The sequence below is a fragment of the Ascaphus truei genome, chromosome 5 (assembly GCF_040206685.1).
Source record: "Ascaphus truei isolate aAscTru1 chromosome 5, aAscTru1.hap1, whole genome shotgun sequence".
Taxonomy (NCBI): Eukaryota; Metazoa; Chordata; class Amphibia; order Anura; family Ascaphidae; genus Ascaphus; species Ascaphus truei.
Window position 1 is genome coordinate 276,321,202 of NC_134487.1, and position 23,293 is coordinate 276,344,494.

The 23,293-nt window shown below is 44.6% G+C and overlaps 1 protein-coding gene across 1 annotated transcript in view; it reads left to right on the forward strand.

Moving 5' to 3' along the window:
• GALNT10 (polypeptide N-acetylgalactosaminyltransferase 10) overlaps positions 1-23,293 on the forward strand; it is a 136,780-nt gene that overhangs the window by 107,517 nt on the left and 5,970 nt on the right. The window contains exons 5-11 of the mRNA XM_075602151.1: positions 14,549-14,734; positions 15,204-15,387; positions 16,501-16,618; positions 18,800-18,907; positions 21,662-21,883; positions 22,545-22,661; positions 22,761-22,910. Coding sequence (XP_075458266.1) covers positions 14,549-14,734; positions 15,204-15,387; positions 16,501-16,618; positions 18,800-18,907; positions 21,662-21,883; positions 22,545-22,661; positions 22,761-22,910 — 1,085 coding nt within the window. The remainder of the gene's footprint in view (positions 1-14,548; positions 14,735-15,203; positions 15,388-16,500; positions 16,619-18,799; positions 18,908-21,661; positions 21,884-22,544; positions 22,662-22,760; positions 22,911-23,293) is intronic.

Here is a 23,293-nt window from a genome sequence, read left to right on the forward strand (position 1 = left end):
CCCCTATACACACAAACACCCACTGCAGGGCCTACCTCTGTATATAGAAACACACATATTTATTTATCTTGCCTTTGGCTGTATCCTCCCCTCCAAATTCCGTCAACATGGCTGCGCGACGTCACGTAATACACATTGCCATAACAACGAGCTGCTCCTTGTCGTCACGGGGCATCAAGTTGACATGACAATGGGATGCATTATGGTGACGAGGCATCACGTGATGCCACATTGTCATGGCAACATGTCACCGCCAGACGTTAGTGTCATGGCAACGAGGAGGGGGGGGGGGGGCGTGACGTGATGTACATTGTTTTATAAATAATGTTTTAAAGTGTCCCGGTTTTTCATTTTGAAAATCTGGTCACCCTACCAGTATGACACATTATTTAGTTAATTACTATCTGTTTTTCCTATATTCTCAGAAGTATGGGTTATTAAGTTCAATCCTTTGTCCAAAACATATTAAGCCTGGTAACAAAACTCCTACACTTCCCTAAGTGTAGAATAAGTCAAGGTTATGTAACCCTCCCTGCCTTTTTTTGGAAGACCCGTGGAGTGCCTCTATTTCCAGCCTATATCTGTGGTTCTGCTTGCAGCGGGACTGTTGCTGTGCACGCCTGGCATTATTTAACATGAGTGCACCTTTACTTGGACTACTACGTGCTTTTCAATTCATAGCATTTATCCAGTATTCAGCTGCAAAACAGAGCAGAAAAAACAGCATTTTAGAACAGTTGTGCATTTTTGCCCCATGTCGCATTTGAAACAGACGAACGATAGCCGTGACAATCCTGATATCAGAATGCTTAGTATCTTTCATCTGCCTGATAAATAATTTCATAGGCTTTGGCAGCTCTGTCAATGTAGGAATCTTCATGCTAAATTTCAACAGATGTTCTCTTTTTCCCAGCAATCAGTGTAAATTATTTAGCTGTGTTCTGTCTGCCAGAAACATAATTACCTCCCTGAATGCCTCTTAATTTTTTTACCCAGACCTCCCCTCTGCTCTATCACCAAAGATTGCTGTATGGTGGAGAGGTATCAGTTTTGCTTTGTTGCCCTTTTGTTCGAGATTGCCCTTTACCATTGACATACATCTTACTCTCATAATTGGTGCTTAAATTGTGATTGAAACCTGTTGGAGCTATAAAATTCTCATTAAAGGCTTAACGTGCCTACTCTTCGATTTTACCCACACCTGAAAAATTGAGCCAACACAGTTTGTAGTGCAAGTAAAATGAGGTCACAGCTCTGTTATTTAGCAACATGATGTAAAAAACTGTCAGGCAGCCGCTAGTCCAAGTATGCAGACGAACCTGTGCATACTGCAAGAAGTATGAGAGGAGAGACCCTTGACTGCCCTACTCCGGCTGATCTCCCTACCCAGAAATACTCCTCTCTGTCCCGCCTTGTGGCTGCCTGGACCAAATTGCACAGTTCACACCCATCTTTTCACCTTAAATTTGCAGGGGTCCAGCCCGACCACAAAGTCGGCACCTCCAGCCTGCCCAATCTCTTCTGGGAATTTAACCACAGTACAGTCAGCGCCTTTCTTCTTTGCATTTTCCTGGCATACTTAAGTTGGCTGGCTTGACTGTTCTGCCACCTGGACGACCCATTGAGGCCACTTACTGGGGCCGAACACCCAGCCCAAGGTGCGACTGTGTATAACCTGTAGGGGCTGACTGATATTTTTTATACAACTCTGTGCCAATTACCTTTCCTGTCATCGTAATACATGTCTCTCACTGTTTTACCTCTGCAAGAGAAGATGAACCTACTGATGACTATGTTTAATTCTTTTCTTGTTTTCTCCATACCGGCCCAGCTGGAGGCCTCCCTCCACGCTAATCATGGGATACTCTCTGACCAAATTATGACTGCATCCGGAAGATTAGGTCTAGCGGCCCAGATCATTTCCCCCTAGATGGATCAAGATTTAGTCTGGCAAACTGTCTTATAGTCTGCTAGAGCTTTTGCCGAGGTTGGTAGCAAGTCTACCCAGTGCATTCCTCTCTTACCAAGCCATTGTATGTTAATTCTCACGATATGCTTAGTTGCAGACCGCCCAGTCTGCTCTGTGCCTGCTCCCGGGCTCAGTGAATAAGATTGGCCTACCAGCCAAAGCGTTTTTACTAGGTTTTTTTCACTGGGGACACAGAAAAAATGTTAGAACTGTACCATAGGTCACTGTCCTACCTTTGCCTGATGTACATTATACATTAGTAAACGTCGTTTGTTAGTAGTCCCCCCCCCCCCCCCCCCCCGTCATTTAACTGTTAACATAGCAGCTGATTTACGACAGGTGTCGCCTTATGCTGTATCAATACGAAAAGAATGGTATATAGGGCTTACCCTGGAGTTATGAAATCAGAATTCAACAGAGGTGTGTTTTGGACTAAACACGTGAATTTTCATATTTATATGCCAGTGACCCCTCTGGGGGAAAATTTATGGAACATGGTAACATACAGTATAGGGATTTCTGTTATATGTTTTATCCTGTTATATTAAGAAACTGTTTTACATTTATTCTAATTGTATGTTCTTGTAATTAACTTTTTCTGTTATCTAAAGTAGTGGTGCGCAAACTTGGGGGGCGCGAGACTGAGTGAGGGGTGGGCTCGGGGTTTACAGAGGCCCCGCGCCCTTCCCGAAGGCACTTAAATTAAGTGGGGGGGAGCTACAGGGCCTCTGTAAACCTAACTTACCTTGGCTCTGGCAGCTTCTTACACGTGACGTCATGACGTTGGACCCGACACCGGAGCGGGGTTAAGGGGGGGCGCAGAGGTGAGGGGACCCCGCCGGCAGGGGGGCACAGGGAAAAAAAGTTTGCGTCCCCTGATCTAAAGCACTGTATTTTTGTATATATTAAACAATTATTTAAGTAATGCTTTGGAGCTCTGAATGCTCTGGTGAGAGTATTTACATATTCAGACACATTTTTGCAACAATATATTTGTGTGTTAAGTGCATAGTTTTTTCTATAATAAACAGGGATCTGAGACCCTGGCAGATATGGATATGATTGCAATTGAGTAAGGGGTTAATTGAAAATACCTTGCGTAGGAGAAAGGCGAGTTTGCTGGAGTAGCCGTGTCTATTAAACCTGGTTTTATATCTAAGTCACGTGCTCACTTGTGTGCTGGTCATGACAGATGGTTTATGGGGACGAATTGAGGGGAGATATTGTTCATTTGAGGGACCTTTGTGAAGGTGAAGGTGGGCCAGCTTGCGAGTTGCGTATTAACACTTGTCCTGTATGCAGGTTATGTGCTCACAGGTGGGCCATACGTGACGCCCGCTAGCGTGCAACCTGCTTTTGCACGGGACATCCTGCATGTTTTTGGGTCAGTAAGAAGTGAAAGATTTTTGAGTGCCATCCGCCTTACTCCTTACTGTTGCGGTCTTCCTGAACGCTCGCCATTTCTGCCTGGCGTTGTTATACACATTCCCAGTGGTTGACAAATCACCAAAAAATCTACTCGCCACACAAAAAAATCTACTCGCCACCTAGTACCAAACGTGTGCTGCTTGGGCCAATATTTACTCGCCCGGGGCGAGCAAATGTATAGGTTTGTCGAACACTGCACATTCCACGTGTGCAGGGCTAGTGATTTCTGGACCATATCGATTAATCCCTCTGCCCTATCTGCCAAAGGTGATTTGGGCCCGTTAGACCTTTTGCCTGCACGGCTGGTGCTGCCTGCCTGTCGGCTATCCATTTAAAACGGGATAATGAGTCTGCAATTTTGTTCTGCCTACCTGGGACATGCTTTGCCTTAAAGTTTGTTGCTTTCCATCTTTCCAATCTTGTCACTGGTGGTGATGTTGCTGATAGGCTGTATACCGCCTAAGGGAAAGCATTGGCAGGGTAGCATTGGCATCTAAAATTATGCATCTTAAGTGATCGTCTTTAAGTGAGAATATATAGTTAGACTATAGTTTGATTAGTGGGTGGGGACTGCACCTTCTGCAAACTTGTCTACACAAGGCATCAAATGGTGAGCTTATCTGACCACACTATGATCCCATGCTTGTTAGCCTGCACTTTTAACCCCTCCCCCCCTTAATTACTACAGCCTCTCCCTACAGACTGCACACAACTAGCCAATTCCAATGTGGCTTTAACCCCAAACACTCCACGGTAACTACCCTGCTAAAAGTTTGCAATGAGATCCAGTGTGGAATGGAGCTGGGACAAATCACTGGTGCAATATTCCTAGATTTTGCAAAGGCTTTTGATACTGTTGATCATGTTATCTTGCTTAACAAACTCCAGTACTCTGGAATAGGGAAGCATGCTTTAAACTGGTTTCATTCCTACCTATCAGGTAGATCCCAACATGTGTCCATCTCAGGCTCTAACTCCAACCCCTTGATATCACCTGTGGTGTCCTGCAAGACTGTTCTGGGGCCCCTACTCTTCTGTGTTCATCAATGATCTTCCTACAACTTGTAAGGGATCTTCAATACACATGTATGCAGATGGCACAATCTTATATGCACACAGACCTAGCCCTCTCCGACCTTGAACACATACTTCAATCTGACTTTTTGAGACTTGAAAATTGGATTTCCCAAAACAAACTGTTTTTAAACAGACAATACTGTAACACTTGTATTTGGGACCAAGGCAAATTTTTTAAAGCTTCCAATGACTGAGCTCCAGATCAGAATCAACGCTAATACCACCCTAGCCCCTGTTACTAGTTTTAAATATGGTTTAACTCCCATTTAACATTTGGGATGCACATTGATACCTTGACATCCAAAACCTATGCCAAACTAGGTGTAATTTATAGAAACAAATCCTCCCTAAGTCTGCTGGTCAGAAAGCGTATCCCACAGCAGATGCTAATGCCAATTATCGACTATGGGGACATAATATACGGCTCGGAACCCCAAACCCACCGTGGCAAACTTGACACCCTCTACAATTCAATATGCCGTTTTGTTCTCCAATGCAACTACAACATACATCACTTCGAAATGCTCAAAGCACTAGGTTGGTCATCACTTGTCTAGGTGCAAAGTTCATCTCTACTGTCTTGTCTTCAAATACTTTCTGGGCAAGCTACCCGTCTATCTGGACAAGCTCCTCACCCTTACTACATGCAGCACTTATCATCTGATATCTGACTCCAAAAAAACTGTTCATGGTCCCACGGTTCAGCAAAGTATCCGTCCCCTCCTCCTTTTCTTACCATGCACCCCAAAACTGGAACAATCTACCGGAGACTCTCAACCACCACCAGTCTAAGTTCTTTCAAAACTAAAGCTGTCTCACATTTTAATCTGGTCTGTAACTGTTACATACGCCTATAATATATATTATCTTTAACTGTGCATGCAATGTCTTGTACAGTATATAATGTATAACTCTGCTCACTTATGTAACTATGTATTTGTAACCATGTATTATTTGTCATCATAACTCTGTGCCCAGGACATACTTGAAAACGAGAGGTAACTCTCAATGTATTACTTCCTGGTAAAACATTTTACAAATAAAATAAATAAATACCGCGTTGGCTACCCCCAGTTTATCTGACCAGAATATTATGTGTTTGTTGCTAAGCTTGTTGGCCCCTAACTCTACTGCGATTAATTTTGGGGAATAGCTATAGGAAAGCCAAGTTTTTGGTTGGACCTGCCTCTACCCAGTCCAATGACCATGGCACGGTGCACCACTGCCCTCTGAAGTATGCTCTAAAGCCACTTGCCCCAGCTGCCTCAGTAAACTGCTGTTTCTGATTTGTTTGGCTGTTCTCTACCCACAACCTTTTATCGTTGAACCCGCTGAGAAACCCTTCCCTTACTCTAAGGTCTGCCCTCACCTCTTTTGTAATTCTAATGCGGTGTTGGAGCTTTTTTTATCCCTGCGGTAGCCCTCTCTAACCTACGGTTAAAGATTCTGCCCATGGAAATAACCCTACAGGTGAAATTCAGGAAACCCAGCAGCAACTACATCTGTTTTAGGGTTGCTTTTCTAGCCTCTTTATACTGAAATATGCTAGTTCTTATCTTCTAGATTTTGTCTGTGGGGCAAACGTGATGCCTTAGCCAAGTGTCAATCTCAATACCCAGAAATTACAATGTTTCTGCCGTGTGTTCTGTTTTTTGTCTTTTGCTATTTGGACCCCTAACTCCTGCATGAGCCATTCAGTACTTTCCAGCAGCCGCTTGCACAACAGGGAAATCATCCAAGTAGTGCACTATTGTGCTAGTTTCTGTTAACTATGCACCAATGCAAAAAGGTGCTGAATGCTTCGAAATATGCGCATGATGTGCCTCATTACATAGGGACATTTGTCAGTGTAATATGCCGCTTAGAATTCGCAACCTGAGAATCTGAAACTGCTTATGGCCAGGGGCAACAGCTGAAAAGCTGATTCTGTCAATTTTTTGCAGTCAGGGCTCCTTTCCTGTAGGTTTTTATGATACCTATGGCTGTGTCGAATTACTGGTATTCGACGTGACATAGGTCGTGGGACGCATTGCATGTAACCCCCGCTTCTATAAATGCTGCTTTTTTTGGGATTGGGCTAAACTTGCAAACATGGGCTCAGGCTACTAAGGCTGACCGGTGTTTGGGGCTTTTGTAAGGCCCCATTGTTACCTGCATGATTGTAGATACCTAACCGCCTAAAGCTACTTTTTATGAGGTGGCTCCTGCCACACTGATTGCATGCCTGTACTTGCAGCCTCTCCCCTGCACCCTCTGCACTCCTCCCCCTCGTGGACAATGCTTATCGTTAAATGCCCAGCATTCTCCTTTTTTGGTCCTATTCTGTAGTTGACTCCCACCCACGTGGCCCCTTTGTAAAGGGACCAAACTTTTCGGGGGTGACTAAGCGTAACCATAAATTGATCATTTCAAGCCAAAATGGAAAATGTAATTGCCTGGCATTTTGCGCCTAAACTGCTAGTCCTATTCTTGTCATGTTGAGCCCCCATACATTTTGTGCTACTATACTAACTCCATGCATTTCATGAGGTTAACTCCTTGCTCACATTATTTTTCTAATGGACAGCTCCCAAATACAAACACAAAGAAACCCCAAAACCAGTCTGCGGCGCCTTAAAGGGCTGGGAACGTTGGAAGAGCTTACAAATACAGCAACATGAGGTTCTCTGTTCTTTCTATTCCCCACATAGTTCTTTTTGGCTTATTCCCATGAAACACCTAAATTATTAAACGAGTAAAGCTTTAATGTCTTGCAGCATGTTTGGCGAAAAGTTAACACAGTTGTTTCTTTAATGTGAGAGACGTTGCTTCACAGTGAGGTATATTTCACTCATGTAGCCATGGGGGTAAGTTCTGTTAGGCAAGTTAAAAACAGAATAAAACTGTAGATGTGGTTTATTGTAAGATATTGATTTATAGTATGCATAATTTCATAATTAATTCTTGTGGCATTGCTTGCTGTTCAATGGGTCCGAATACTTCTAGCATTTTAAGAGCACACGTATAGCTTGAATGTCTATTTTCAAGATGTATTTAGGGGGGAAATGTCCATTCTCAACTATGCCTGATTACTTTTTAATCATAAATATTGCATCTGAGCAGGAGACAAAATGTTCATCGAATTGAAGAAAGAAAATCCATGTCCATGCTTTTAGACTCGGCCTTCAATCTACTAATAAGTTTTATATGTCCAAGACAACATTGTTCTACAGTATGTTCACTCCTTGTGACCTTGGGCAAGTCACCTTATCTCCCTGTGCCTCAGGCACCAAAAACATAGATTGTAAGCTCCACGGGGCAGAGACTGTGTCTGCAAAATGTCTCTGTAAGGCTTTGGTCCCGCTGTGTCCGGCGGCACGCGCGGCCGCGCGCCACCAGCTCCTTTCCTCCAGTCTGAAGGACCCCGCTGGCTCCTTCAGACGTGGCTGACTGCGTGCTGTGACGCGTCAGCCAGCCGATGCTGCAAGCTTCTGGTGATCAGAAGCGCTGACGCGTCACGTGGTGCAGCAGTCAGCCAATGAGGAGGGAAGGGAGGTGGCTACCCTGTCTGTGCAGCCGTGCATAGCGCACCCCCCCCCCCCACCTCCTCCCCTCCCCTCTGGTGCCCGTTTTGCAGGCTGTCTCTGCTCCGGGAGGAGGGGAGAGAAGGGGGGCTCCGGGAGGGGGAGAGAGGGACCGACAGGTTTGGGGGGGGGGGCAGCATGAGAGCCCTCCGCTCAAACCACGCCCCAGCTCCCGCTCCCTACAGACCGCAGGGAGCGGTCAATTGCAGAGGCGGCTGATGGGCTGCAGCGCTGTGCTATGGGGCTGTGTGATGGTCCCGCCCCCTCACGTCATGGCCACGTCACGTCATGGCCACGCCCCCCCCACCTGTTTTGGCCACTCCCCCCGCACCGGAAAAAATTCACCGCATCGCGGTGCAGTGAATTGCACGCGCCGAAGGCAAGCAAGGCGGCCAAGCGGACGTGTGCAGCGGGGCCTTAGCCTAAAGCACATATGTAAAAACTAGCAGCGCTTTACAAGAACATGCTAATATTATTATTATTTGATGTCTATTATTCCATTTCTATTGTAAACGTACTGTCATATCAACAGTTTATTGCTGCAAGTGCCTCCAATTAGGCCCCTCTTTGGTGTACTTTTCACTAGTGCAGTTTCCTACATTTTTTTTGTACATTTGAATGTATAAGCAAATATATTGTGTGTAAATTGTAATATAATTTGACATAATATATTACATTGTCAGTGCTTTATAACTACTTTACTAATTTTATTCCTGTTAAGATGCATTAGATTTATTTTAAAACATTTAACCTCACAATATGAATTATAGTTCAGATTTTCTTAGTACCTTGAAACTGCTTCACCTTTACATTTCAGAGGTAGCAGTGTAGTTAAGTGGAATCCTGGCAGCAAATTGATGCTATTCTCAAAGGAAAGAATGATGATATTAAATATTGATTAGCTGAACCAGAGGGACACCACCTGGTTTCTGCAAAGATAAAATACCTTTATCTGCATTCCATCTTTGTAGGGTTTTTACTCAAAATAACCTTGACTTACCCATGCCTTGAGCTGGTCCCCTCTCCCATTCCTAGTAAATACACCATATAACTTATTGGGGAAATTAACAGCCACAGATCTATTTACAACAGATAAATAGCTCATATTTATCCTGAACTAGGGACCCAGACAGATTGCTTCGCTCACACCTACCAGAGCTCGAGTGATACCCTTGTCTCCTGCTCCTCTAGCTATTCAGTACCTTAGTCTGAATGCACAGAGCCCTCATCGGAAGGTCACCACCACACCAAACCCCTAGTCCGGAATGGTACATCTGGAAAGTCACCACCATTCCGACCGCACAACCTGAAATGGTAGTGCCTTCCCCACCTAAAATTCTTTCCGAGGTTTGCTTCATCCCTCTAGGAGACAATACTGACTGAGTCGCCTCCCAGAGTAATATTACTTCCGCCAACAGCAAGATAATTTAACAGGCTTTAAACTGGCCTTGCGATCCACCACTAGCCTCACTGATTTTTCCAGCGTGCCGTGCCACGCTAAAATCAGGATATTGTTCCAGATTTCTGATAAATGGACTTCATCCGCCCTAACCAGGCCTTTCGGACCCCCGTTCAAAGTCTTCATGTCTTACTGCAATCCCCTCTAGATCGAGCACCAATGCCGCCCATAGCCTTATTTATCTTCCTCCTAGATGTGTCTACCGCTGAGTCGTTTCTGGCCCCAAGCCAGCACAACCTTGGAGACACTTCTGAGCAGACTCATCATATGTCTAAATCTTATTACTAGCTGCCCTATATCCCACTGCATGCTCCTCATTAAATCTACCGATTTGGACCAATGCAAAATCGTACCCCCCCCACATGCAGCAAAATGATATCAGGAGTGGCGTTACCCCTTTCCACACGTAATAACTCGAGTAGTAGCTGGTCTCAACACATCCCCCTACTTGCTAACCCATGGCCAAGTCTGCTTTCCTGCCCAATGAACATAGGAATCCCTGCACAGCCAGACTTCCAGAGGAGCTTGACCTGGACAAAAATAAAAATAAAATTCAACCACTGAACTTTCTTTTTTTTTTTTAGCGTTTTGTACAGTGTTTATCATAACCCTTAAAGCACCTGCCCAACTTTTTAATAACTGCCTCCCCTAGGTCTTATTTAGCAACCTGTGATACAAAAAAAGTGATACTGTATAAGAAAAGGCGCTCCTACAACTTAATCAGTGATAAGAGGTGCTTGTGCAAATAGTATTCGTGAATTTGCTTTTATTTACCATACAGTGTGAGTACGGTTCTTATCTTTTTAAAGTAATTTTTCTAATGATCTGTGCTATGTTCAATTGTATATTCTACTTTGAGGTACATCTCTTCTGAACATATCTACTGACATTTGTCACAGTTTTGGATTTGCGCATTACTATTTGTCATATTGTAAGTAGGCATAACATATGAGCCAAGACAAACAGCATATCACATTTGTTGAAAACACCTGCACTTAGATGTTTTTTTCTTTTTTTGGCTGATTATACCCCGTGCTCCCCCTGAAATCCGAAGAATACTTATCCAGCAACCTCACAGACCCTGTATCCCACTCCACATCCTCTCTTTGCAACCCTCCGGCCCCTGCCTTTCTTTGAGGTGCTCACTACGCCAAATAGCTGAAAAACGGTTCTGCCCTTTTTTCTATTTTTTGCCTGCGGCTACCCCCATGTGCCTCAAGTGATTTCAAATTCCTTCTACAGAAGGGAACCTCCACCTCACTAAAATGGGTCCAAATACCACTTCTAAAACCTGTCACTGACCATCCAGCCGCCTCCCTGTCCGGGTAGTGGTGGAGCCATGATGCCATCTTACCGGCATTTATCGGTGTCCTCGCTCTTTTCCCCAGTCTCTCCACTTGCTCCTTTCTTAAATCCACCCTTGCCCTTTTTAACACACTTCGACACGGGGTGGCTACCCCCGCAGCCGTTGCACCTGTGCTTAAAACGACACCCCATACCCTGCTTACACTGACCCTCATTATACTGCCAGCAAGAAGCCCCCTTCTTATTACCGACCTACTGCCCAGCTTGTTGCGGGCTGCCAGCCACGGCCAGAAAGGAATTACTTTTATAGGGCATAATTTTGGACATCTACAGGTCCATATCCTTCCCTTCCCCTCACAACTGTTTCCTAATCTCCTTTTTCTGCCTGAAGTCCCTATCATACTTCCACCATCCCGGAACCCCATAACATTGATAGGCCTCCCAAATCATATCCAAATAGTTGAAGAGTGCCGAGCAATGCTCCGGCTTCTTCCCCGGATAACGCTGGCTAAAATCTCAGAAGCCTGCAGCCAGTCTCCAAAAGATTCTGCCTCCTTTCCCTCTTCCTCTTTCTCGTCCTTCTTTTTATCTGACTTTGTCGGCTCTTTATAGTCTGGCAATAATGTCAGTAAATCAACGTAATCATCCTTCCATACCCACTTCTTCACTGACACTGATAGGTGCAACCCCAGCGGGCTAATTCAGCAAAGGTAAGTGTCCCTAAAACTAGTACCCTGCACCCCTTCCTCTTGTGCTCTGTTGTCACAATGATCCTACAGCACCCTCCCAACCCTCTGCACCGCCTGTCCAATCCTGCACTTGGCACGCTCACCATGCCCTTCACCGAGTCCCTGTAACAGGGCGGAGAAGCGACTACTTTCTCCCCCGAACTATTTGCTTTCCCCCCCTGCTACTCATCTCCATCTCTACCTTCCCCCCTCCCCCCGTGTACGCGCCTTAAAAACTAACCCTGTCCACTTCTAGCTGTCACTCCTGTCTTGGCGTGACTTTCCCGCTGCTCTGAGGCCGGCTGCATCCTTTTCTGTGTAATCCGGGCTCCTCACGCTGTACCAACAGCCCTTGTCTCCTGCCCTGATAGGCTCAGCCTAAGCGGAGGCCAGAACCTCCTTAGTCCTAGCCGGTTCCTGCTTCACTGCTCCCAGCTGCCATGGACGGCACCAGGCTCTGGCACACCCCTTGCAATGTCCTGCTCTTGGGCAGCGTAGCTGCGTGCAGCCACCCCCCCGCTCCTCATGGTGCATCCTCTACCTGCTGTGCTCACCGGTACAGATCCTGACACCTCCAGGCCTCCGCCGATGGAGCCCGCCCTGCTACTAAAGACGGGTAAAAAGCATCAAAATCTGTTTCCCTAACCTTTTACTCCGCAATCCGTGATGCGAAATCCGTCTACGGATTTCATAGTGTATCCGCACGGATTTTCCTGAAATCTGCCATTGTGTAATTAGCACGGATTTTACTCGGAATCCCAGTTTGCAACCCAATCCACACAGATTTTAACCTTGATATCCACCCTTGCGTGCAATCTGCATGGATTTTACGGGAGTCTGCCCCATGACCATTCCACGCAAGTTGCCCCCAATCAATCCGCCTCCCTTTCCTAAATCCGCACAAATTTTACTCCAAAATCCGTGTTCCGTGCCAAAATCCGCGCATGCTCTATACAATATAACTGAAATCAACCTGCAGATTAGTGTTGATTCAATCTGCTAATTCTGCGCCAGCTCCCTACACCGGCGAAATCCGTCATTCACCAGAGGATCATCAAAACGACAATCCGCTAACGGATTCCGGAATCTGCAACTGCCCCACCACGGAAATTACACCCATGCTTGCTACCCCTCCCAGACCCACCCAAAGAGAAATCCACGGACCTAAGAACCGCCCGATCCACAGTGGTTTGAAACAAACACAAAATAAAATCTCCCTTTTTCTACCTTCTACTTCTGCTGCTGCCTCTGCTCCACCAGTCGATCCCTCTGGCCGAAATCCTCGCCACTGAGCATGTGAGCCAGCAGCCACTCAGGGCTGCGCCACCACGCTTCCTCCTGCAGCTCCATCATCTGTGAGTCTCAGCCATTGAACACGACCACCATCTCTGCTGGGCCCTCAGACCGTGTCTTTCTTCCTCTGTGATGTGTCCAAGGGGGGGAGAGGGGTGCTCCAACCGTTGATAAACTTCATCCAGTAATCAATAAATCTTAAAGGGCCCCAAATAGACTATAGCGGAGTGGGTATATTTCAAAATGGCCTGTGAGTCACCAATATATACCAAGATCAATGGTATTTAGAGGAAGCGTAATAATGCTCAATTCACCTCACATACACCTTATATGTGATATAATAGATCCAGGTAAAGGTACTCATCTATAATGGTCATAAAGAATAATTGTAAGATTCTTACTCACTCCTGTAGTCTCTGGTGGTCCACTGTGGCGTGTCAGCCATCGAAATAGAAATCCAGAGCAAAGAGAAAAAAGGAAGCAAACCGCACACTGCCAGGGAGTCAGGTGGTGAAAAGTAATATCCTATTTATTCAGCACATAGCCAGTAAAAACATCACCCCAGGAAGGGAACAAAGATCCTCCTACCCGTTGATAAAGGACTTACCCGTCCGAAACGCGTAGGAGGATCTTTTTTCCCCACCTGGGGTGATGTTTTTACTGGCTATGTGCTGAATAAATAGGATATTACTTTTCACCACCTGACTCCCTGGCAGTGCGCTGTTTGCTTCCTTTTTCTCTTTCCTCTGTGATGTGCTCATGATCAGGATATCAGGAACCAGGAAAATCTGACTGCTCCAGCAGATCCTAGAAAAGGAAGCTATGATCCCTTCCCCCTTGCCCCAATTACCCATTACTTAACCCCTCCTCCTGGCCTGACACCACAGCTACTTAGGGGAGGGGCCCCTAGCCTTAAATCATGTCGCAGCTTCCTTAGGCTAAGGCCCCGCTCCCTTAGTCAGCGCGCCCGCACTGCAGACAGGCGGCGCGCTGACAGGCACAGACCGCAATATGCGGTCTGTAGGGAGCCGGAGTGGGAGGGGGGACGTGGTTTGAGCGGAGGGATGCCCTCACGCTGATACACACACACCACCCCCTACCTTGTGTAGGAAGCTGTCTGACAGCTCCCGCCCCCGCCGCTGATATGCTCATCAGCGCACCACGTGACGCGTCACCGCTCAGGATCACAATTTTCTTGCATCCCCTGGCGGCTGACGCGTCGCAGCACGTTGTGAGCCGTGCAGCGAGAGGGGACTGGGACTGGCTCAGAAGGATTCCCCTGCTGGTGGGGAACGCTCAAGGGCGCAGCGGGTCCCAGCCCTTACAAGTCCAGGGCTTTCTGATTTGTGTCTGGTTTGTAACTTGATTTTTGTAAGATTATGGTAATTGCGGGATTGGAACTCACAGCTGTTTTGCGCTTTTAAAATCAACAGCCTAACTACTACAACACCCGTATCCTTTTTACAGTGTAGCAAATAATTGTGGAATTTACCTATTCTACTTTGATCACAAACTGGGTTACACAAAGTTTATCTTGCAGTGTTAAGTATAGTATTGCAGGACTACATGTAAAGAGTTAGTGCACCTTTTGTGAGGGTATGCCCTCCTTTTCCTAATGGAATTCTATAAAGTAGTACCATCGATATCAATGTACAGTTCACCAAAAATTGAATATCTGCACACAGGTGATCAGTCCTCTGAACCTTTCCTCTTCTCTTCAACACAGATCATTTGAAAAAGCGTCTACAAGACTACATGGTCAACTTCCCCAAGGTGAGAATTGTTCGCACAAAGAAGAGAGAAGGACTGATTCGCACTCGCATGTTGGGAGCTTCGGTGGCCATAGGAGAAGTCATCACTTTCTTAGACTCGCACTGTGAGGCCAATGTGAATTGGCTGCCACCACTGCTAGGTGAGGAGCGCCTGCGGCGAGCCATACGGCATTTGACTCTTGTATATCCACCAATAACTATCACCCTGAATCACTGCCGGGCAACTGCACCGTATACCAAGCACTGCTTGGATACAAACCGGCGCACTGAAGTAAAAATGTGCCAGCACTGGAATGAATAACACCACTTTCTCTTATCGTACTACAAAGCACTTTTTGTACGTCTGCAGAGAATGGTTGCTATGAGGATGGACAGGACAGAACTGGCATTTGTCGCAGGCTTACTTCCTTTGGCCAACTGTCTGACCTGAATCTCCTCACTGTAAGGGAGATTATGTGGGAAACAGCACGTTGCATTGTTTATAGCATTTAATATAATTACAGTTTGATCTGGCCTGTTAGAGATATGACAGCTTCCTAACGAACTTGTTACTAGATTACTTAAACTTGATTAGGTGTTGCTTAGAACTCTCTTCCTTTCCCCCCACAGATCGGATTGCTCAGAACCGCAAGACCATCGCGTGTCCAATGATTGATGTCATCGACCATGATCACTTTGGATATGAGACACAGGCTGGGGATGCAATGCGAGGAGCCTTTGACTGGGAGATGTATTACAAACGCATCCCCATCCCAGCTGAGTTGCAGAACCCAGACCCCAGTGAGCCTTTTGAGTGAGTTCCGCCTCCTTCAACTCTTCTGAATTTGCACCCGATTGGTGGTACACTTACTGCCGCAAAATTGGGTTGCATTGCAGCATTACAAACTGGAATACAGCCTTGTTCACCAACCAGAACCCCAATATCTTTCACATGTTTGTTCTTTGTCTGTAAGAAAACGATATATGTTATAAACACACTCAGTTCACCTACAGTAGTTGTGGCTGTAGAGCACAATTTAATTGCAAACATTAGCGGTACATTCAGAGTTTTTCATAATAAAAAGTAGCGTATTATTCAAAAATACGGAAGGTTTGCCTCCTCATTGCAGTTCATGAGTCCCTGCATTGGTTAGTAAAAATGCGAAAACAGCTGTAAGAAATCTTTCTTTTCCATTGCCGAATGCTTCTGTGATCACTTCTTTCCTTTAGTCTTAAACATGCACATTTTAGCATTACTGATCTGGTTTCTGTAGGATTGTACACATGGAATTGAATTAGGAGTTGTCGGGGTACCTATTAAAAGTGGAGAGGCTGGAGAGGCTATAACTATGGAGAGGCAATGGAGAGGCTATAACTATGGAGAGGCAATGGAGAGGCTATAACTATGGTTCCAGGGCTAACTTTACATTGGTGAGTTATGTATAGGACAGAGAGTGTACACTGCACTATACATATACATTGGGTATATATATCTAAAAGCCTATGCTACACTAGGCCGCTCCTTCACCACCCTTACAGCACATTCTCCTTCACCACCCTTACAACACATTTAGGGGCTTGTTCTATATACACCAAAGCAGCCAATCAAGCTATTTTCGGACAAAATTCCCTATTCACCGTTATGGGGATTTTCATACGAAAATGGATCGGCTGCTTCGGCAGATATAGAATAAGCATCTTATTGTACAGTGTAGACATTTAAGTCCAACAAGATATTGTTAGAATGTGGGAATTACATAAGTGATTTATTTAGCATTATTAAAAGTGTAATTCAAAAATATCCAAGTACTGTAGTATTACTACACGGTGCTGCCTTGTACAGCTGAGGAAGGATACAGAGATGAATGGACCAAGAATATGGTTGCTTGTGTGCTGCCTCTAGCGTAATGTTGTTTTTTTGTTGCAGGTCTCCTGTTATGGCTGGTGGGTTGTTTGCTATGGAAAGAAAGTGGTTTTGGGAGCTTGGAGGATATGACTCCGGTCTGGAGATTTGGGGAGGAGAGCAATATGAAATCTCCTTCAAGGTCAGTTTCGGGCCTTCCTTTCGCGTGTGATTATGTGATGGTAACGTAACTCTGTCACCACTTTTGAACTCCATGTTTGTAATACAGTATTATGCTTTGGCAATACTGAAATGTTTTTCTGATATGCCAATAAAGCTTATTTGATTTAGATGCCTCATACAGAAGTGATAACTTCTCATGTAGTGACCAACACAGCAATCATACTGATGGTCTCTTTTTAAGCAACGGGGATTAATACTGTTTGACACCTGTATAAAGTGCTGAACCATTGGCATGTGACATTCCCTTTTACAAGCTAGTTACAGACTGCACCCCTTGTAATTAGTCACCCGCTGTGAGCCCCTTTGCCAGGGTACGGTCATGTCACACAGAACGGCTCTGTTTATTGTGCTGAAATTAAGATAAAGTGGTGTAGTCAGCCGTGGCTAATAGATTAATAACTGCACTGAAATCAAAAGCACAAAAGGGTGGGTGGTGGGAGGTGGGTGGAAGTTAGGAAATGAAGGATAGCTCGGCTAAGGAGGCAAACTGAGCTTATTTATTTTCATCCTGTGCTGAGAGTGCTGCACAGAACAGTGCAGAGTATAAGGCTGAGTCCATGGTGACTCAGCCCGTGCTGAGGCTGAGGGAAAGCGGGTGCTTTCCCTGGCCTTGGTCCGGGGGCGTGTCGGGGGGCGGGCCAGTGACGTCACGGAGCTGGTTCGCCCTCATTGGGCGAATCGCTCTCGTGACTGGCCCCTCGCTCCCGTGAGCGCGAATTTAAAATTTTCCTAAGACCTACGCTTCCGCACGCTTGCGGAAGCTTAGGCCTCGGCCAGGCTCCCCGCTGGCGTGCTGAGGCGCGCTGAGGCTCAGGGAAAGCATGTGCTTTCCCTGGCCTTGCGGTTGCTTGCCCTGCGCGCCGTCAGGGGGCGGGGCCAGTGGCGTCACGGAGCTGGTTTGCCCTCATTGGGCGAACCGCTCACGTGACCGGCCTGTCGCGCCGGCAAGCGGGGGAATTTTAAAATCTGCTAAGACCTACGCTTCCGCGCACTTGTGGAAGCGTAGGCGAGCCCCTACTAAAGCCGCTCTAAGTGCGGCTGTAGGGGCTCACTGGTAAGTGAGAGCGCGCCTCAGTACGGGTCAGCGCATAAGCGCTGACCATGCCCGAGGCCTAAGTGTGAGTGGAGGTTGCTGCTGTAAGGAAGCTTAAAAGGACACTTTAGTTGTAGATGTGGGAATTTCCACTATATGATAATGGGCACGTACTTCCAACCACCCAGAGCTCCTGTAATACAATTTGAGGTAACTGTAGGCCCAAACACAACCTTACAGTGGCTTTTATTTGTTGTATGTTCCCACTATTCTCTGTCCCACAGTGATAACCAGAAAGGTAAGACCTTCCACCTAGTAGTGGTTGGAGGGCATTAAAGAGAGAGAGTCTACAAATACACTTTTTGATGGACTATTTAAAAAAAAATTATAATAAGTACTGAACCTTTGGATCGTGCATTTCAGAGTATGGTTACTCACCCTTATTTTTATTTAGATTGCATCGTGTTTGATTCAGAGGGACACTGCACATGAAATGCAGCTTTAAATCTTAGTTAAGAGGGAGACGCAATTTTACCTTTTCCCCCTTACATCTTTGATTGCTCCCAAAACATACAGTATATAGGGTCGATGAGTAGAGATTTCTCTTGATGTTTGTGAACCCAAGATCTGTTCATATATATGCTAAAATGACCATAAGATGTAGAAGTTAATTAGCACTCTCTTTGGTTCTCTTTTTACAAGACTGAAGAGTAAAGAGACTTTTATTGAATAACCGTAAACGCAGCAAATTGTATCTTCGTAAATTTTAAATCACTTTGTTGATGGTATTTGAACCCTACTGGCCCCTCATTATCCAACCCAGTTGGATTAAAACATCAGCATTTGATGGATGCATTTAAATAAACATAAATAGAATATTTTCTGTATTTTTTTCACTATATTTTAGTTAAGTTTGATTTTGTAACAATCAATCTTATTGCAGTCTGCATATTGATTTCATTATTAAATTATCTGATAAGGAATTTGTAAAGATCTAGGTGAGAGTAATTACATGTTTAATAAATAAACAAAATATATATGATTTACAATGTGATTTGTGCACTGTGCTGTCCTGCTGGACTCCTAAACCTGTGCTTTACTTTACAGGTGTGGATGTGTGGCGGCCGAATGGAAGATGCCCCCTGTTCCAGAGTTGGGCATATTTACCGCAAATATGTACCTTACAAGGTGCCTGCTGGTGTCAGTCTAGCCAAGGTAAGTCTCCTTGCAGTGCCATACTGTGATAGTCATGGATATTAGAACAAACTGTTTTGATCGACCTAAACATATTTAGGATTTTGGAATCCACTCTTCTCTTTCCCCTTTAACTGGGTTTGTGCAAGAAAAAGAGATGTTTGATTTATTTTTTAAGTGTACTGATTTTAAAACTGAACTCTTTAAAACCGCTGTATTCAATAAGAACCTTCAGAATCACACAGAACGAATGCATTTTTGCACATACCACTTCTTCCTATAGAGTGGCGGCTCTCTTCTGCCTTAATTCTTTATTCTGCCAATATTTTACCATTTTTTTTTTCATGCCACTGTTCTATCTTGGGTTTCATATATCACCCATCTTTCTCCTACCTCCTTTGTCTACAGTGTTGTAAATTGCTCTGTACTGGCTGTGCAACAATGTCACAAGTGAGAAGGAAGCTGGTACAGCTGTAGGCTAGAAATACAGAATATAGAAAAGTAGAATATATGCAGACGTTGTTTTGTGTTGACGCCTTCTCTGCAAAGGAAGCTTACATCTTGTATAGAAAAATTGCAGGTCTCTAGCAGTAACTTAATTGGGGATCTTTTTGCAGCTGTGTTTCAGCGCCCTCTAGTGACTATATAACAAAGCAAAGTGGATACATTCCTAAATGCACGGGTCTCGATACAATTAAGCCTATGTGCAGACTATTGCCTCTGATTCAGCATATAAACAAAAACATAAGTCACCCAATAGCAACAACTATTTCTAGAGTACAGATTCTGATTTTTGGGATACGTATGAAACAGCCAAACACACAAATGTAATAGATATAGACAAAAGGCAATGTATTCATCTTCCTTTACACATCCAGCAAAGTAGATAACCATTTCAATAATGGTACCTTGTTCTCCAGAACTTTTCATACACGAAACATATGTATCACATTGCAGTTATTCATTGTGCTCTAACTACCCAAACATTTCCTTATAGCATTCAGAAATGTATGTATGTATGTCTTTATTTATATAGCGCCATTAGTGTACAGTAGTAATACACGTGACAATCATATAAATAACAAATAATACAAATAACAGGTCATGGGAATAAGTGCTTCAGACATAAAAGTAACATTTCGGAAGAGGAGTCCTTGCTCCAAAGAGCTTACAATCTAATTGGTGAGTAGGAAAAACATACAGAGACAGTAGGAGGGCGTTCTGGTAAGTGCGTCTGCAAGGGGCCAAGCTTTATGTATCGGGTGTATAGTATTATCCACGGTGCTACTCATATACTTCTTTAAGCAAGTGTGTATTAAGGTGGGTCTTAAAGGTGGATAGAGAGAGTGCTAGTCGGGTATTGAGGGGAAGGGCATTCCAGAGGTGCGGGGCAGTCAGCAAAAAAGGTTTAAGGCGGGAGAGGGCTTTAGATACAAAGGGGTAGAGAGAAGACATCCTTGAGCAGAACGCAAGAGTCGGGATGGTGCATAGCGAGAAATTAGGGCTGAGATGTAAGGAGGAGCAGAATAGTGTAAAGCTTTAAACGTGAGGAGGAGAATTGAGTGTGAGATGCAGGATTTGATAGGAAGCCAGGAGAGTGATTTGAGCAGGGGAGACGCTGAGACAGATTTAGGAAAGAGGAGAGTGAGTCTGGCAGCAGCGTTTAGGATAGATTGTAGGGGAGACAGGTGAGAGGCAGGAAGGCCGAACAACAGGAGGTTGCAGTAATAGAGACGGGAGAAAATGAGGGCCTGAGTCAGTTTTAGCAGTCGAGCAACAGGAAAAGGCGTATCTTTGTAATATTGCGGAGGAAAAAGCAACAGGTTTTAGAAACATTTTGAATGTGAGAGGAGAATGTGAGAGAGGAGTCGAGTGTGACCCCTAGGCAGCATGCTTGGGCTACTGGGTGAATGATATCACTACCAACAGTAATGTGGAAGGAGGTAATAGGGCCAGGTTTAGGAAGAAGTATGGGGAGCTAGGTTTTTGCCATGTTAAGTTTATGTCGGCGTAAGGCCATCCAGGATGATATTGAAGAGAGACATTCAGAAACTTTGGTCTGTACAGCTGGTGTAAGGCCAGGGGTTGAACAGTAAATTTGAGTGTCAGCATAGAGGTGATATTTAAACCCAAGAGATGTGATTAGGTCACCTTGAGAAAGTGTGTACAGAGAAAAGAGAAGAGGTCCCAGAACAAAGCCCTGGGGTACCCCCACAGAGAGATCGATAGAGGAGGAGGTGTTAGCAGAAGAGACACTGAAAGTACGATGGGAGAGGTAAAAGGATATCCAGGATAGAACTTTGTTCCGAATACCAAGAGTATGAAGAATGTGAAGGAGAAAATGGTGGTGTCAAATGCTGCAGAGAGGTAGAGTAATATGAGCAGAGTGTAATGATCTCTGTCTTTGGCAGCATGGAGGTCATTAGTTATTTTAGTGAGGGCTGTTTCAGTGGAGTGAGCAGTGCGGAAGTCCGATTGTAGAGGGTCTAGGAGAGAAATGTAGCATACAGTATCAACGGCTTACTACCCTTCATAGCATTTTAGGTGACTGGATCCATAGTAAAGGCAGTTGAAAAAAGACTGTCCTTCGAGGTTCAACCTCTGTTAAATGTAATTGGGTGAGATACTCATCCTATATTTATAGTTGTATTTATATTAATCCACTGGTGTTTTCTGGAACTACAAAAAAAAACCTTGTAACTACTCACTGCCATGAAACAATATTTTGTAATTTGCCCATACTACTATCTTACGTTTCCATCCATTCTGTTGCAGAACCTGAAGCGAGTTGCTGAAGTTTGGATGGATGAATATGCAGAGTACATCTATGAGCGCCGGCCTAACTACCGACATCTCTCAGCGGGTGATGTGACATTCCAGAAGGAACTACGCAGCAAACTTAACTGCAAGAGCTTTAAGTGGTTCATGACAGAGGTAGCCTGGGACTTGCCCAAATACTACCCTCCGGTAGAACCATCTGCAGCTGCCTGGGGAGAGGTAGGTAAAACTTAAAACCCAATGAAGAAAGTGCGTTTTGAATCTTCTTTTTTTTTTAAATAGATGTGTGCCCACATAGAAAGATTGTGATTATAAAGACAATGTGTGTATTTCAATGTCTTGTTTTGCACTCCAATTCCATTGAATCCCTTTGGAACTAGAGTAAAATGCAGCATATAGCAACAGTTTCTACTGTAATATATACGTATTATCGCGTTGTCCTTTTATATTTATACTGTAGACATGTTTAAAAAAAAATAGTGGTAGTCCACAGCACTCTAGAGTAGAAAAACATAGACAATATTTTGTATTAAATATTTATCCCCCTAAAATTAAGGCACCAGCCTTCCGAGCCCCCCGCAGCCAACGTGTAGATGTCCCTTTTGCGGCAGCCCTGTCTGTGCCCCCGTTTGCCACAACTCGGTGTCCTATTCGCCACATGTGGCGAACGTATTGGACACCGCTGGTGTAGAAGAATGGAAAATCAAAGGTGTGATCATAAGATATATCTTGTAGCTAGGTTTTATGTATTTTATAGGTATGATGGGCAGAAACCCTCAATCTTAAACCATCTAATGCCAACAGTCCTGTTGATCAGTTTTGATGAGTTCACAAATGGTCCATCTTCTTATCTGAACTTAACTCTGCTTACATTCTGCAGATCCGTAATGTGAAGACAGATCTGTGTGTGGACACAAAGCACACGTCTCCTGGTTCAGCACTACGTCTGGAAACCTGCACCAAAGGCCGTAATGTGGAGGCTTGGAGTAACATGCAGGTTGGGAATGTTACGATCTGTCTATGGGTGAAACCAAAGCAAAAGCGTTAAACGTAATCTGTTATGAGATGAAAAGCGTTAAAACATTTTGTGCTGCAGGTGTTCACCCTGGGCTGGCGAGAAGACATCCGTCCTGGAGACCCTCAGCACACTAAGAAGGTTTGCTTTGATGCCATTTCCCACACCAGCCCTGTCACACTCTATGACTGTCACGGTATGAAGGGCAACCAGCTGTGGCGGTACAGAAAGGTGAGTATGAGGAGCCAAAGATAAATTAGTATACAGATAAATAGAATTTAAAAGGCAGAGTAATATTCTGTAATCATCCATAGTAATAGATAACATGACTACTTCCGAGCTAGAGGGGTCTTCAGTGCTTTCAAAAAACATACATAAGCATTGGTGGCACAAGTTGCACTAAAATAATCATTGCTTCCACTTTTTGTATATTCATTTCTGACTATGCATGTATTTGTAATAGACCATACCATTTCGATGGATTTGAATGTTTCTCCAGCACTTGGAATACTTATTCAGGGCATATTGAATGGAGGGGCCTTAGAGTCCTTATGGTTCATTAAGCAGTAGTTTTTAATGTTGGCAAAGCTCCAAAGGGCTAAAAAAAAAAAACC